The sequence below is a fragment of the Chiloscyllium plagiosum genome, unplaced genomic scaffold (assembly GCF_037043375.1).
Source record: "Chiloscyllium plagiosum isolate Xiang-an unplaced genomic scaffold, Cpla_swu_hap1 HiC_scaffold_18, whole genome shotgun sequence".
Classification (NCBI taxonomy): Eukaryota; Metazoa; Chordata; class Chondrichthyes; order Orectolobiformes; family Hemiscylliidae; genus Chiloscyllium; species Chiloscyllium plagiosum.
In genome coordinates this window covers 6,988,886-7,002,743 of record NW_028270156.1, presented here as the reverse complement: position 1 = coordinate 7,002,743, position 13,858 = coordinate 6,988,886, and the positions used below count along the sequence as shown (strand labels likewise).

Here is a 13,858-nt window from a genome sequence, read left to right as displayed (position 1 = left end):
AACTCTTAAAAGTGGTCCCTAGTTGGCCATTTATAGGCCTCAGTTGCTGATGGGGCAGTAAAGCAGGATTCAGGTCACCAACCCTCCGCATGACATAACCTGCCCTACCTCCTAAGTGACTATTAGAAAGACCACAAATTCGACCCAATGACTTCTGTTTTATTTATTCACAGGGGGGTGTCACTGGTTGGGCCACCATTTATTGCCCTTTCCTAATTACCTCAGAGAAGGTGATGGTGTTCTGCTTTCTGGAAGTGCTGCAAATGCTGTTCTTACACCCACAATGTCGCGAGAGAGGAAGTTCCAGGAGTTTGACCCAGTGACATTGAAGGAACAGAAACTATTTCCAAGACAGAATGGTGAGTGGACCAGAAGGGAATGGTGTTGGTGTTCCCACGTCTCTGCTGCCCTTATCCTCAGTGGTAGAAGTCATGGGTTTGGAAGTTGCTGGGTGATTTTAACACCCAGTAAAAATAAATGACCACTGCAACAGCACTTCAGCCAAAAACAAAACTGGCAAAAAAAATGCAACATCCTCTCCAGACATGAAGCTGACAGGTAAGTCAGCAAGGTCAGACACTTGAGGCCTGATACAAAGAAAAGTACTTCAAATATTAAGAGTCACAGAGATGTACAGCATGGAAACAGACCCTTTGGTCCATGCCGACCAGATCCTAACCCAATCTAGTCCCATTTGCCAGCACATGACATATATCCCTCTGATCCCTTCCTATTCATATACCCATCCAGATGCATTTTAAGTGCTGTAATTGTACCAGCTCATTCCATACGCACACCACCATTTGCATGAAAAAATAACCCCTTAGCTCCCTTTTATATCTTTCCCCTCTCACCCTAAACCTATGCCCTCTCATTCTGGACTCCCCCACCCCAGGGAAAAGACTTTATATGCTTATTCTATCCATGCCCCTCATGTTTTTCTATAAGGTCATTCCTCAGTCTCCGGCACTCCAGGGAAAACAGCCACAGCCTGTTCAGCCTCTCCCAATAGCTCAAATCCTCCAACCCTGGCAACATCCTTTCTACTTTGACAACATTCTTCCTACAGCAGGGACAGCTCAACTGCACACAATATTCCAATAGTGACCGAACCAATGTCCTGTACAGCTGCAACATGACCTCCTATGATCAATGCTCTGACCAATAAAGGACAGCATACCAAATGCCTTCTTCACTACCTTATCTGCCTGCAACTCTACTTTCAAGGAGCTATGAACCTCACTCCATGGTCTCTTTGCTCAGCAACACTCACCAGGACCTTACCATTAAGTGTATAAGTCCTGATCTGATTCGCTTTTCCAAAATGCAGCACCTCACAGTTATCTATATTAAATTCTATCTACAACTCCTCAGCCCATTGGCCCATCTGATCAGGATCCTGTTGTATTCTGAGGTAACCTTCTTCGCTGTCCACTACACCTCCGTAGAACACAGAACATTATAACACAGTAGAGACCCTTCGGCTCTCCATGTTGCGCTGACCTGTGGAACCAATCTGAAGCCAATCTAATCGACACTATACCATTCTCATCCATATGCCTATTCAATGATCACTTAAGTGCTCTTAAATTTGGAGAGTCTACTACTGGTATAGGCAGTGGTTCCACATCCCTCCTACTCTCTGAGTAAAGAAATTTCCTTTAACACAGTGGTTAGCACTGCTGCCTCACAGCACCAGAGACCCGGATTCAATTCCCACCTCAGGCAACTGACTGTGTGAAGTTTGCACATTCTCCTCCGAGTGCTCCGGTTTCCTCCCACAGTCCAAAAATGTGCAGGTTAGGTGAATTGGCCATGCTAAGTTGCCCGTAGTGTTAGGTGAAGGGGTAAATGTAGGGGAATGGGTCTGGGTGGGTTGCACTTCGGCGAGTCGGTGTGGACTTGTTGGGCCGAAGGGCCTGTTTCCACACTGCAAGTAATCTAATCTAATCTGTCCTATACCTATCACCCCTCAATTTAAAGCTATGTCCCCTCGTGCTAGTCATCACCATCCGAGGAAAAGGGCTCTCACTGCCCATCCTATCCAACTCTCTGATTATCTTATATGTTCAATTAAGTCACCTCTCAACCTTCTTCTCTCTAATGAAAACAGTCTCAAGTCCCTCTGCCTTTCCTCATAAGACCTTCCCTTCATACCAGGCAACATTCTAGTAAATCGCCTCTGAACCCTTTCCAATGCTTCCACATCCTTCTTATAATGCGGTGACCAGAACTGTACACAATACTCAAAGTGCATCCGCACCAGAGTTTTGTACAGCTGCAGCATGATCTCATGGTTCCGAAACTTGATCCCTCTATCAATAAAAGTTAACACACGGGATGTCTTCTTAACAACCATATCAACCTGGGTGGCAACTTTCAAGGGTCTATGCACCTGGATACTGAGATCTCTCTGCTCATCTACACTACCAAGAATCTTGCCATTAGCCCAGTACTCTGCATTCCTGTTATTCCTTCCAAAGTGAATTACCTCACACTTTTCTGCATTAAACTCTATTTGCCACCTCTCAGCCCAGCTCTGCAGGGCTGTCTGTAACCTATAACATACTTTGTCACTTATCCACAGCTCTTCTGATCTTAGTATCATCCGGAAATTTACTCACCTATTTTTCTATGCCCTCATCCAGGTCATTTATAAAAATAGATCCAAAACAGATCCTTGTGGTACACCACTAGTAACTGAACTCCAGGATGAACATTCCCCATCAATCACCACCCTATGTCCTTTCAGCTAGCCAATTTCTGATCTGAATGCGAAATCACACTCAATCCCATACCTCTGTATTTTGTGCATGGAGAGCCTTATCAAACGCCTTACTGAAATCCATATACACCACATCAACTGCTTTACCCTCATCCACCTCTTTGGACACCTTTTTGAGGAACTCAAGGTTTGTGAGGCATAACCTATCCTTCACAAAACCATGTTGACTATCCCTAATCAACTTATTACTTTCTAGATGATTACAAATCCTATCTCTTATAACCCTTTCCAACACTTTACTCACAACCAAAGTAAGGATCACAGGTCTATAATTACCAGGGTTATCTCTAATCCCCTTTTTGAGCAAGGGAACAACATTTGCTATCCTCCAGTCTTCTGGCACTATTCTTGTAGACAATGACAACATAAAGATCAAAGCCAAAGGTTCAGCAATCACCTCCCTGGCTTCCAAGAGTATCCTAGGATAAATCCCATCCAGGAGAAAGTGAGGACTGCAGATGCTGGGGATCAGAGCTGAAAAATGTGTTGCTGGAAAAGTGCAGCAGGTCAGGCAGCATCCAAGGAGCAGGAGAATCAACGTTTCGGGCATAAGCCCTTCTTCAGGAATCAAATCCCATCCAGCCCAGGGGACTTATCTATTTTTACATTTTCCAGAATTGCTAACACTTCCTCCTTATGCACTTCAATTTCATCCAGTCTAGTAACCTGTATCTCAGTAACTTTGGTGTCTTCTGTAAACTTACCAACCATACCTCCTAAGTTCACATCCAAATCATTTATATAAATGACGAAAAGCAGTGGACCCCACACCTCGTGGCACTCCACTAGTCACAAGCCTCCAGTCTGAAAAACAACCCTCCATCACCACCCTCTTTCTTCTTCCTTTGAGCCAGTTCTGTATCCAAATGGCTAGTTCTCACTGTATTCCATGAGATCTAACCTTGCTAACCAATTTCCCATGAGGAACCTTATCGAACATCTTACTTGAGTCCATATAGATCATGTCTACCATTTTGCCCTCATCAATCCTCTTTGTTCCTTCTTCAAAAACCTCAATCAAGTTTGTGAGACATGATTTCCCACACACAAAGCCATGTTGATTATCCCTAATCAGTCCTTGCCTTTCCAAAACATGTAAATCCTGTCTCTGAGGATTCCTTCAACAATTTGCCCACCGCCGATGTCAGGCTCACTGGTCCATAAATCCCTGGCTTTTCCTTAACACCTTCCTTAAATAGTGGCATCACGTGAACCAACCTCCAGTCTGAACATACCTACTTACCTCCCCATTTTAGACTCAATAATTCATATAATGCTTCACGATGAAAATGTGTAATAAGTATCATAATTTTTGAAGAGCAAAGTGATTCCAGTTATAAAGCTACGTGCATTTTAACATAGAGCAGTTCAGTAACTTTGGCATAATCACCTTCCACTTTCTACTCACCATCACAGAATTTAGCTCCATGAAACAAGTATCCCACAAGTTACTCTCTGAAAATGTGACCTAGCTGCATCTTATTTTTAGCTTTGACCTCTGCAATTGGGAGCAACAGGGAAGTTGCTGGGGTAGAGGGATTACATTGACAAACTGGAATGTTTGGAAAGTCATAGTTTGCATATTAGATCAACACTGCTGTGCAAATAATGCCCCATGATGTACTTGTAACGATAGTTGGGCTCCTGTACATGCAGTGGACTGAATGGCCACATTGTGTGCCATAACTGTCCTGAGATTCCATAACTTTGTTCACGGAGCAAGGAATAAACCACTGGGCAATCAGGCCCTTGAAGCAGCAGGCCAGCAAGCAAAAATCCTTAGAAAATCTCATAACACAGCAGTTGCTCCTCCAAGGTAGGCTGGGATATGAGTGGGACCACTTATCTGCCCGGCAACACAGGGGAGCTAATTATCAGTGCCCACACTGGGACAAATCAGTGACAGCATAAGAATGTGAAACTTCTTCACCCAGAGAGTGGTGGGTGCGTGGAATGCTGTGCCCCAGAAGGCAATGGAGGCCCAGTCTCTGGATTCGTTGAAGAAAGAGTTGGATAGAGCTCTCAAGGATAGTGGAATCAAGGGGTATGGAGATAAGGCAGGAACAGGATACTGATTAAGGATGATCAGCCATGATCAGAATGAATGGTGGTGCAGGCTCGAAGGGCAGAATGGCATACTCCTGCACCTATTGTCTATTGTCTATTTTCTGCTGACAGTGAAGCCCAGCAGGTGCCTTGAGACGGGTTCTGGTATTGGGTGAGGGTGTGGGGTGAGAGTGGACTGGGTGGGGTGAAATGGGTGGCTGATTTGGGGTGCTGGTGAGGTGTCCTTCAATACCCAATACACATCCCTATCTGAGGACCGCAAGACCACCACATAGAACGGTTCCTACTCTGCGATTGCATGGACTCATGTAGTCAGGTCAATTTCAGAGAAAACCCCTAGCTAGAGATACTGTTGTGTTACCCACCTACAGAGGGAGCACTTATCTCTTGTGGTGGAAACTCTCAGCCAGGAGCATTCCTACTGGCCCTCCCACATGCTGTCCTTCAAGAGTCAGTCTGTGAATGGCCCTACTCCACCAGCCCACCATTGCTGGGAACATCACACAGACAGCTGGACTTCAGAGAGGACTGGATTTAGGGCGTGGAAAATAAGTCCTGGAAATGGACCTGCTCGGAACTTAAAAATACTAAAGAAAATCACACATTGGTTACAGCGCAGAAGGAGAACATTTGTCCCAATGTGCTCTCATTGACTCTTCAAACAAGCATCATCACCCAGTGCCGATCTCCTACTTTCTCCCCTCTATACCCTGGACACTACTTCTGCAGTGAATGTAATGAGGTCAGCCAGGTGGACCTCATAGTATTTGAGTTCCCGATTGGGGTTTATCAATCTGGTCCAATCAGGAAGCCCTGGCTGACAGATATAAACAGGAGTGACGATTCACTTCGTAAAAAAAGATAATCAAGAAATTCGCGGTGTCGACCAACACCCTGGAGTTGTTCAGGGAGAGGTGGGCACCGCAGGGAGTGGAGTGCATTATTTCTCCCTCCAACTCTATTTTGATTAAAAAATAAAAAAATAAAAAAAATAAACAGGAGTGTCTTACGTTAGAGCCCGGATGTCCTTGGAGAAGGAGCACGCGGTGTCCACCAACACCCTGGAGTTATTCAGGGAGAGGTGGGCGCCGCGGGGAGTGGAGTGCATCATTTCTCCCTCCAACTCTATTTTGATTTAGTCCCTACCCTCCCCCTCACTGTTTTCGATCACACAGCACTGCCCTTTGATGTGAAGGGCAGTGTTTGTCACTGGCCACCCGGGTGTTTTCCTATCTTCCTGGTGGTGGAATTTGAATAAAGATTCGTGAAAAAAAAATATAAACAGTGTCTACTGGGATAAAATAAGCATTACCGCACTTAGGTGGTAGTGTGGGGGTTAATTAAAAAAAAAGAAAAAAGAAAAATAAAGAAAAAAAATCATAAAAGAAAATAAACAGGGACTTCCCTCAACTCTATTTTGATTTAGTCCCTACCCTCCCCCTCACTGTTTTTGATCACACAGCACTGCCCTTTGATGTGAAGGGCAGTGTTTGTCACTGGCCACCCGGGTGTTTTCCTGTCTTCCTGGTGGTGGAATTTGAATAAAGATTCTTGCACTTTGTGTCTTTCACTGTAAAAAAAAACAGGAGTGTCAGAAGTTCTGTTCACTCTGACAGCTGTCTCTGAGGGACCTGGACCAGTGTCAAGAACTCTCCATGTGTTAATAAAGGGTGAGTTGGTGACAGGATGTTGCCCTCTGGAGAGTTATTTCAATTTCTATCCAAATAACCATCAAAGCCCTTTTGAATGCCTCATTGAACCTGCCTCCACCATATTTCCAGGCAATGCATTCCACACCCTAACTACTCACAAAAGTGTGAAAACAATTTTTTCTCACATCATTCTTGTTTCTTTTGCCTATCACTCTACCCTCTCATTTTACGAATGGGAACAATTTCTCCTCATCTATGCCCTCTGGCCCGCTCATAATCTTGACAACCTCAAGCAAATCTCCTTTCAGCCTTCGTCGCTCCAACGAGAGTAGTCCTGGCATCTTCAATCTATTGCTGAGGTTTCTCACTTCTGGACCATTCTTGTAAAAACATAACAACATTAAAATTCCACCCTCAAAGAGCATCCCCTGCCAACCACTATTTTGAAGATGGACACACCTTAGATGGCGTTCTAAGCAGCACTATTGGAACCAGTCAGGGAAAGAGAAAGAGCGAGCCAGCTGAATGCCCCTTCTCTGTTGTGCAGGGATACAGAACATACGGGGAACTCAAAAATTATGCACACGTCATCAATTTACTCTGTTTATTTACCCAAGGAAATCATACAATTCTGATGGTCAAGTAAATTGAACTCTCTGCCTTAGTCAGCAGTAGGGACAGAGTCATTGAACATTTTGAAGGTGGAGGAGGATAGATTCTTGTTTGGCAGGAGAATAAAGGGGATGAGAATCCGGAATTCCGAACTCAAACTGATCAACAAATCTGTGTTCAATGAGATTACGGCTGATCTGACAATCCTAAACTCTACTTTCTTGCCTTTTCTCTATTACCCTTCATTCTTTTTAGATTAGATTACTTACAGTATGGAAACAGGCCCTTCGGCCCAACAAGTCCACACCGACCCGCCAAAGCGCAACCCACCCATACCCCTACATTTACCCCTTTAACCTAACACTACGGGCAATTTAGCATGGCCAATTCACCTGACCCGCACATTTTTGGATTGTGGGAGGAAACCGGAGCACCCGGAGGAAACCCACGCAGACACGGGGAGAACGTGCAAACTCCACACAGTCAGTCGCCTGAGTCGGGAATTGAACCTGGGAACGCCTGAGTCGGGAATATTTGAACCATTTTTAAAATCTTTCATAATTTGCCTCATCTCCCAATGTGACAAATATTTGAATAACTGGATTTGTGATGTGAAGCTGCAGACACACTGCGTCATGAGTTAAAGTTGCAGTGAAAACATGAGAGTGTGTAGCAATGACTTTGCTTTTGAAGAGAGGTCACACACAACATGATTTAATATGTTGGTATTTGTTTCTGTTATGTTGTGGTGTGTCAGATACAAACAAATGCATCACCCTGTGTTTGAAAAATAACAACTCAGCACACTCTCTCCTGGACTCATTTTTTTTTCAGGACTTCAGACTTACTCCAATAGAGTTTAAAAACCATATATCAACGTTAGCTAATTATCAGTTGGTGATTTATTTAGTCTTCACAACTACCATTTGCAACCTTGTCAGTGTGGTACAATATGGGCTTTGGCCCTTAACCTTGTAGCATCAAATAAATAAGCACATTCTTGATTTATCACTGCCATCAATGGAAGACACAAAACAGAGGCCAAATACTCGCCATAAAGGAGGAAAGAAAAGCCAAGAGGTCATGTCATGCTTGCTAGCTCAGTGGCACTTCCTAACAGTCGATTAGTCAAACTGAGATGCTACTTGGAATACGTCATGTGTGGATTGATCCCATAAGTGTTGCAATTTATTTGTAAGAGATTTAATTGAGAGAGAAGAACAACATTGTTATTTGAAAATATTAGGTTGCATTTCCTATAAAATCCTTAAAATTATTCACTGAAAAGAGCTTACAATAAACTGGAAAATAGTTTCAAAACAGACTAAGTGTGGATAACTGTCATACATTTGAAATAACTCCTACTCCTTTTTTAAGAGACACACTTCCTGTGTGCTTCGTAACAATCCTTACTGTATTCTGTAATATCTTTATTACCAACTGATTTTATATCACCAAAATTAATAGCTGGATTAATGTATTACTCAACCAATAATTAACAATGTCATTACAAAAATAACCTGAATGTGAAAGAGCAATCAAACATTGCCCTGAGAGAAACATTACTCCACACACTGTTAACACTTGAATTTACAAGCCTTCATGCATTCATTCATGGGATACGGACATCACTGGCGAGGCCAGCATTTATTGTCCATCTTTAATTTTGTTAAGCATTAACCATATTGCTGTGGATCTAGAGTCACATGCAAATCAGACTAAGTAAGGATAGCAGATTTCCTTCCCTAAAGGACGTTAGTGACCCAGGTGAGTTATGTTTTTGACCATGTGACATGGTCCTCTATAAATGAGCTTTTAATTGCAGATTTTATTGAATGAACTTAAATTTCATCCTCTGCCATAGTGGGATTCAAACCCATGTCCCTAGAATATTCACAGAGTCAAAGATATGGACAACACGGAAACAGACCCTTCGGTCCAACCCGTCCATGCTGACCAGATAAACCAAACCAATCCAGTCCCACTTGCCAGCCCTCGGCCCATATCCTCCAAACTCTTCCTATTCATATACCCATCCAGATGCCTTTTAAATGTTGCAATTGTACCAGCCTCCACCACTTCCTCTGGCAGCTCATTCCATACATGTACCATCCTCTGCATGAAAAAGTTGCCCTATAGATTTCTTTTACATCTTTCACCTCTCACCCTAAACCTATGCCCACTAATTTTGACTCTTCTTCCCCCCCCCCCCAGGGAAAAGACTTTGTCTATTTATCCTATCCAAGCCCCTCATAATTTTATAAACCTCTATAAGGTCACCCCTCAGCCACCGATGCTCCAGGGAAAACAGCCCCAGCCTGTTCAATGTCTCCCAATAGCTCAAATCCTCCAACCCTGGCAACATCCTTGTAAATCTTTTCTGAACCCTTTCAAGTTTCACAACTTCTTTCCGATAGGAAGGAGACGAGAACTGCATGCAATATTCCAAAAACGGCCTAATCAATGTCCTGTACAGCCACAACATGACCTCCCAACTCCTGTACTCAATACTCTGACCAATGAAGGAAAGCACAACGAATGCCTTCTTCACTCTCCTATCTATCTGCGACTCTACTTTCAAGCAACAATGAACCTGCACTCCAAAGTCTTCTTGTTCAGCAACACTCCCCAGGACCTTACCAATAAGTGTATTAGTCCTGCTCTGATTTGCTTTTCCAAAATGCAGCCCCTCGCATTTATCTAAATTAATTAAAATCCATTTGCCACTTCTCCGCCCATTGACCCATCTGATCAAGATCCCGTTTTAATTGGAGATAACCTTCTTCGCTGTTTTGGTGTCATCTGCAAACTTACTAACGATACCACCTATGTTCACATCAAAATCATTTATATATCTGACAAAAAGTAGTGGACCCAGCACCGATCCTTGTGGCACTCCACTGGTCACAGGCCTCCAGTCTGAAAAACAACCCTCCACCACCACTGTCTGTCTCCTATCTTTGAGCCAATTCTGTATCTAAATGGCTAGTTCTCCCTGTATTCCATGAGATCTAACCTTGCTTACCAGTATCCCATGGGGAACCTTGTTGAACACCTTACTAAAGTTTACATAGATCACGCCAACACTCTGCCCTCATCAATCCTCTTTGTTACTTCTTCAAAAAACACAATCAAGTTTGTGAGACATGATTTCCCACACACAAAGCCTTGTTGACTATCCCTAATCAGTCCTTGCATTTCCAAATACATATACATCCTTACCCTCAGGATTCTCTCCAACAACTTGCCCATCACCGACATCAGGCTGATCTATAGTTCCCTGGCTTGTCCTTACCGCCCTTCTTAAACAGTGGCACCACATTAGCCAACCTCCAGTGTTCCGGCACTTCACCTGTGACTATTGATGATACAAATATCTCAGCAAGAGTCCCAGCAATCACTTCTCTAGCTTCCCACAGAGTTCTAGGGTACACCTGAGCAGGTCCTGGGGATTTATCCATTTTTTTGCATTTCAAAACATCCAGTACTTCCTCCTCTGTAATATGGACATTTTTCAAGTTGTCACCTTCTTTTCTCTACATTCTACATCTTCCATATCCTTCTCCACAGTAAACACTGATGCAAAATATTCATTTAGTTTCTCCCCCATTTTCTGTGGCTCCACATAAAGGCCGCCTTGCTTATCTTTGAGGGGCTCTATTCTCTCCCTAGTTACCCTTTTGTCCTCAATGTATTTATAAAAACCCTTTCGATTCTCCTTAACCCTATTTGCCAAAGCTATCTCATGCCCCCTTTTTGCCCTGCTGATTTCCCTCTTAAGTGTACTCCTACTGCCTTTCTTCTCTTCTAAGGATTCACTTCATCTATCCTGTCTGTACTTGACATATGCTTCCTTCTTTTTCTTAACCAAACCTTCAATTTCTTTGGTCATCCAGCATTCCCTATACCTACCAGCCTTTCCTTTCACCCTAACAGGAACATACTTTCTCTGGATTCTCGTTATCTCATTTCTGAAGGCTTCCCATTTTCCAGATTTTACCTGCAAACATCTGCCCCAATCAGCTTTCGAAGGTTCTTGCCTAATACCGTCAAAATTAGCCTTCCTCCAATTTAGAACTTCAACTTTTAGATCTGGTCTATCCTTTTTTCATCACTATTTTAAAACTAATGGAATTATAGTCGCTGGTCCCAAAGTGTTCCCTCACTGACACCTCAGTCACCTGCCCTGCCTTATTTCCCAAGAGTAGGTTAAGCTTTACACCTTCTCGAATAGGTACATCCACATACCGAATCTGAAAATGTTCTTGTACACACTTAACAAATTTCTCTCCATCTAAGCCCTTAACACTATGGCAGTCCCAGTCTCTGTTTGGAAAGCTAAAATCCCCTACCATAACCTCCCTAATATTCTTACAGATAACTGAGATCTCTTTACAAGTTTGTTTCTCAATTTCCAGCAGACTATTAGAGAATCTATAATACAATCCCAATAAGGTGATCATCCCTTTCTTATTTCTCAGTTTCACCCAAATAACTTCACTAGATGTAATCCCAGGAATATCCTCCCTCAGTACAGCTGTAATGTTATCCCTTATCAAAAACGCCACTCCCCCTTCCTCTCTTGCCTCCCTTTCTATCCTAGAACATTAAGCTGCCATTCCTGTCTATCCCTGAGCCGCATTTCTGTACATGATATCCCAGTCCCATGTTCCTAACCATGCCCTGAGTTCACCTGCCTTCCCTGTGAAATAAATGCAGTTTAATTTATCAGTCCTACCTTGTTCTCTATTTTGTCCCTGCTGCCCTGACTGTTTGACTCACTTCTTTTCTCAACTGTACCAGTCTCAGATTGATCTCTTTCCTCACTGGTTCCACCTTCCGCCCACTTTATTAGGTTAAATCCTCCCAAGCAGCTCTAGCAAATCTTTCTGCCAGTATATTAGTCCCCTTCCAATTCAGGTGTAATCCATCCTTCTTGTACAGGTCACTTCCACCCCAGAAGACATTCCAATAATCCAAAAATGTGAATCTTTCTCCCATATACCAGCTCCTCAGCCATGCATTCATCTGCTCTATCCTCCTATTCATAACCTTCACGAGCATGTAGCACCAGGACTAATCCAGATATTACTAACGTCGGTGCTCGATTATAGCCCAGTGACACCATCATTTACACTTGAGCACAACAGTAGGAACATACAAATTCAGAATAGGCTACTTAGTCTTTCCAGCCTGCTTCACCATTCAATAAATTCATGACTGATTGGATCACTACACTCCAATGGGCAGCATTTTAATTTTGAAACAGTAGCCCCTGGATCTAGATTCTCCTCCATGTGGAAGCACTCTTTCCTCATCTAACCTGTCAAGTCCTCCTGAAAATATTTCAAGTTGAATCAATCGGTCACGTTTCAATTAATCAATATTCATCTAAACTCCAGTGGATGCAATGCTAGTCTGTTTTGACTTTTACTCACAAGAAGCCCCTCATTCGAGGTATTAGATTTATGAAGAGCAAATTATTGCAGATGCCGGAGTCTGTACTGAAGACAAAAAAAATGCTCAAAATCACAGCAGGTCAGGCAGCATCCATGGAGAGAGAGCAAGCTAACATTTTGAGTCTAGATTCGATTTATGAAACTTCAGTGAACTGCCTGCAATCTTTTACATTTTTCCGTACATCAGGACACTAACACTGTTCACAGCACTCCAGTTGTGGCTGCATCATTCCCCTGTAATACTGAAGATAACCTCCCTACTTATGTATCCAATTCTGCTCATAACGAAACACAGAATTCTATTATCCTTCCAAATTACCTGTTGTACCTGCTTACCAACCTTCTGCAATTCATGCATGAGTACATTGAGACCCCTCTGTATCTGAGAGCTCTGTAATATCTTGCCATTTATATAATTTTTTTTATTCTTCTTGCCAATGTGGAAAATTTCACACATTCCCACTGTGTATGCCATTTGCCAGCTTAGATCTTTCTGCCTGCTGGAGAGAAGTGCAACAGCAAAAGCAGGTTTCCAATAAAATAGCTAAAACAGTTCTTCTGAGCAGCCGAAGACTACTTCAGCGATTGCTGCTTTCAGTCTCCACACCCTGCTCCCCCAGGTGTTACTTACATTAGCAGTAAGCTGCGTCGTAAGTGCTGCCACTTTCTCCTGGGAAACATCGAGCTCCCGCCGAAGTTTGCGGATCTGCAGGCCAGAACACTACAAAGTTAAACGTCATAATCTCTATTTGATTCTGTTCGGAAAAGTCAAGCCACTTTCAAGATTATTACCTAACACTTTTCTGACACAGTCTGATACCTCGCAGACAGGTTATGTACATCATCCAGTGGTTTTCATCTCAGGAGACATATAATTTACATGTTTGTACTCCATACAGTCTTTATATTGCTGAATTAAATAAGAAGCTAATTTTCTTCTAATAAGACTTATGAACTCTGCTTCAACAAAAGCTATACCTTCTAATATCTTGCTTATAAAAAGTTATTTTTTCTAACCTCATCCTTAATTCGTCTTTGACAGTAATCAGCTGGGGAGACTTTATCTGTCTCAACTGTATCATAATTAGATTCTATACTGTGTGGAAACAGGCCCTTCAGCCCAACAAGTCCACACCGCCTCCCGAAGAGAAACCCACCCTCCTACCCAATATTTACCCTGGACTAATGCACCTAACACTGTGGGCAATTTTGTATGGCCAATTCACCTGACCTGCACATCTTTGGATTGTGGGAGGAAACCGGAGCACCCGGAGGAAACCCAC

General features: G+C 43.0%; 1 protein-coding gene across 13 annotated transcripts in view; it reads right to left on the bottom strand.

Moving 5' to 3' along the window:
- The window catches only part of nav2a (neuron navigator 2a), a 1,144,654-nt gene that overhangs the window by 74,472 nt on the left and 1,056,324 nt on the right, over positions 1-13,858 (bottom strand). For 8 of the 13 annotated variants that reach the window (XM_087996268.1, XM_087996269.1, XM_043705373.2 and 5 more), the window contains one exon: positions 13,207-13,296. In XM_087996268.1, coding sequence (XP_087852394.1) covers positions 13,207-13,296 — 90 coding nt within the window. The remainder of the gene's footprint in view (positions 1-13,206; positions 13,297-13,858) is intronic. The other 5 variants (XM_087996264.1, XM_087996271.1, XM_043705384.2 and 2 more) reach the window with 1 other exon arrangement.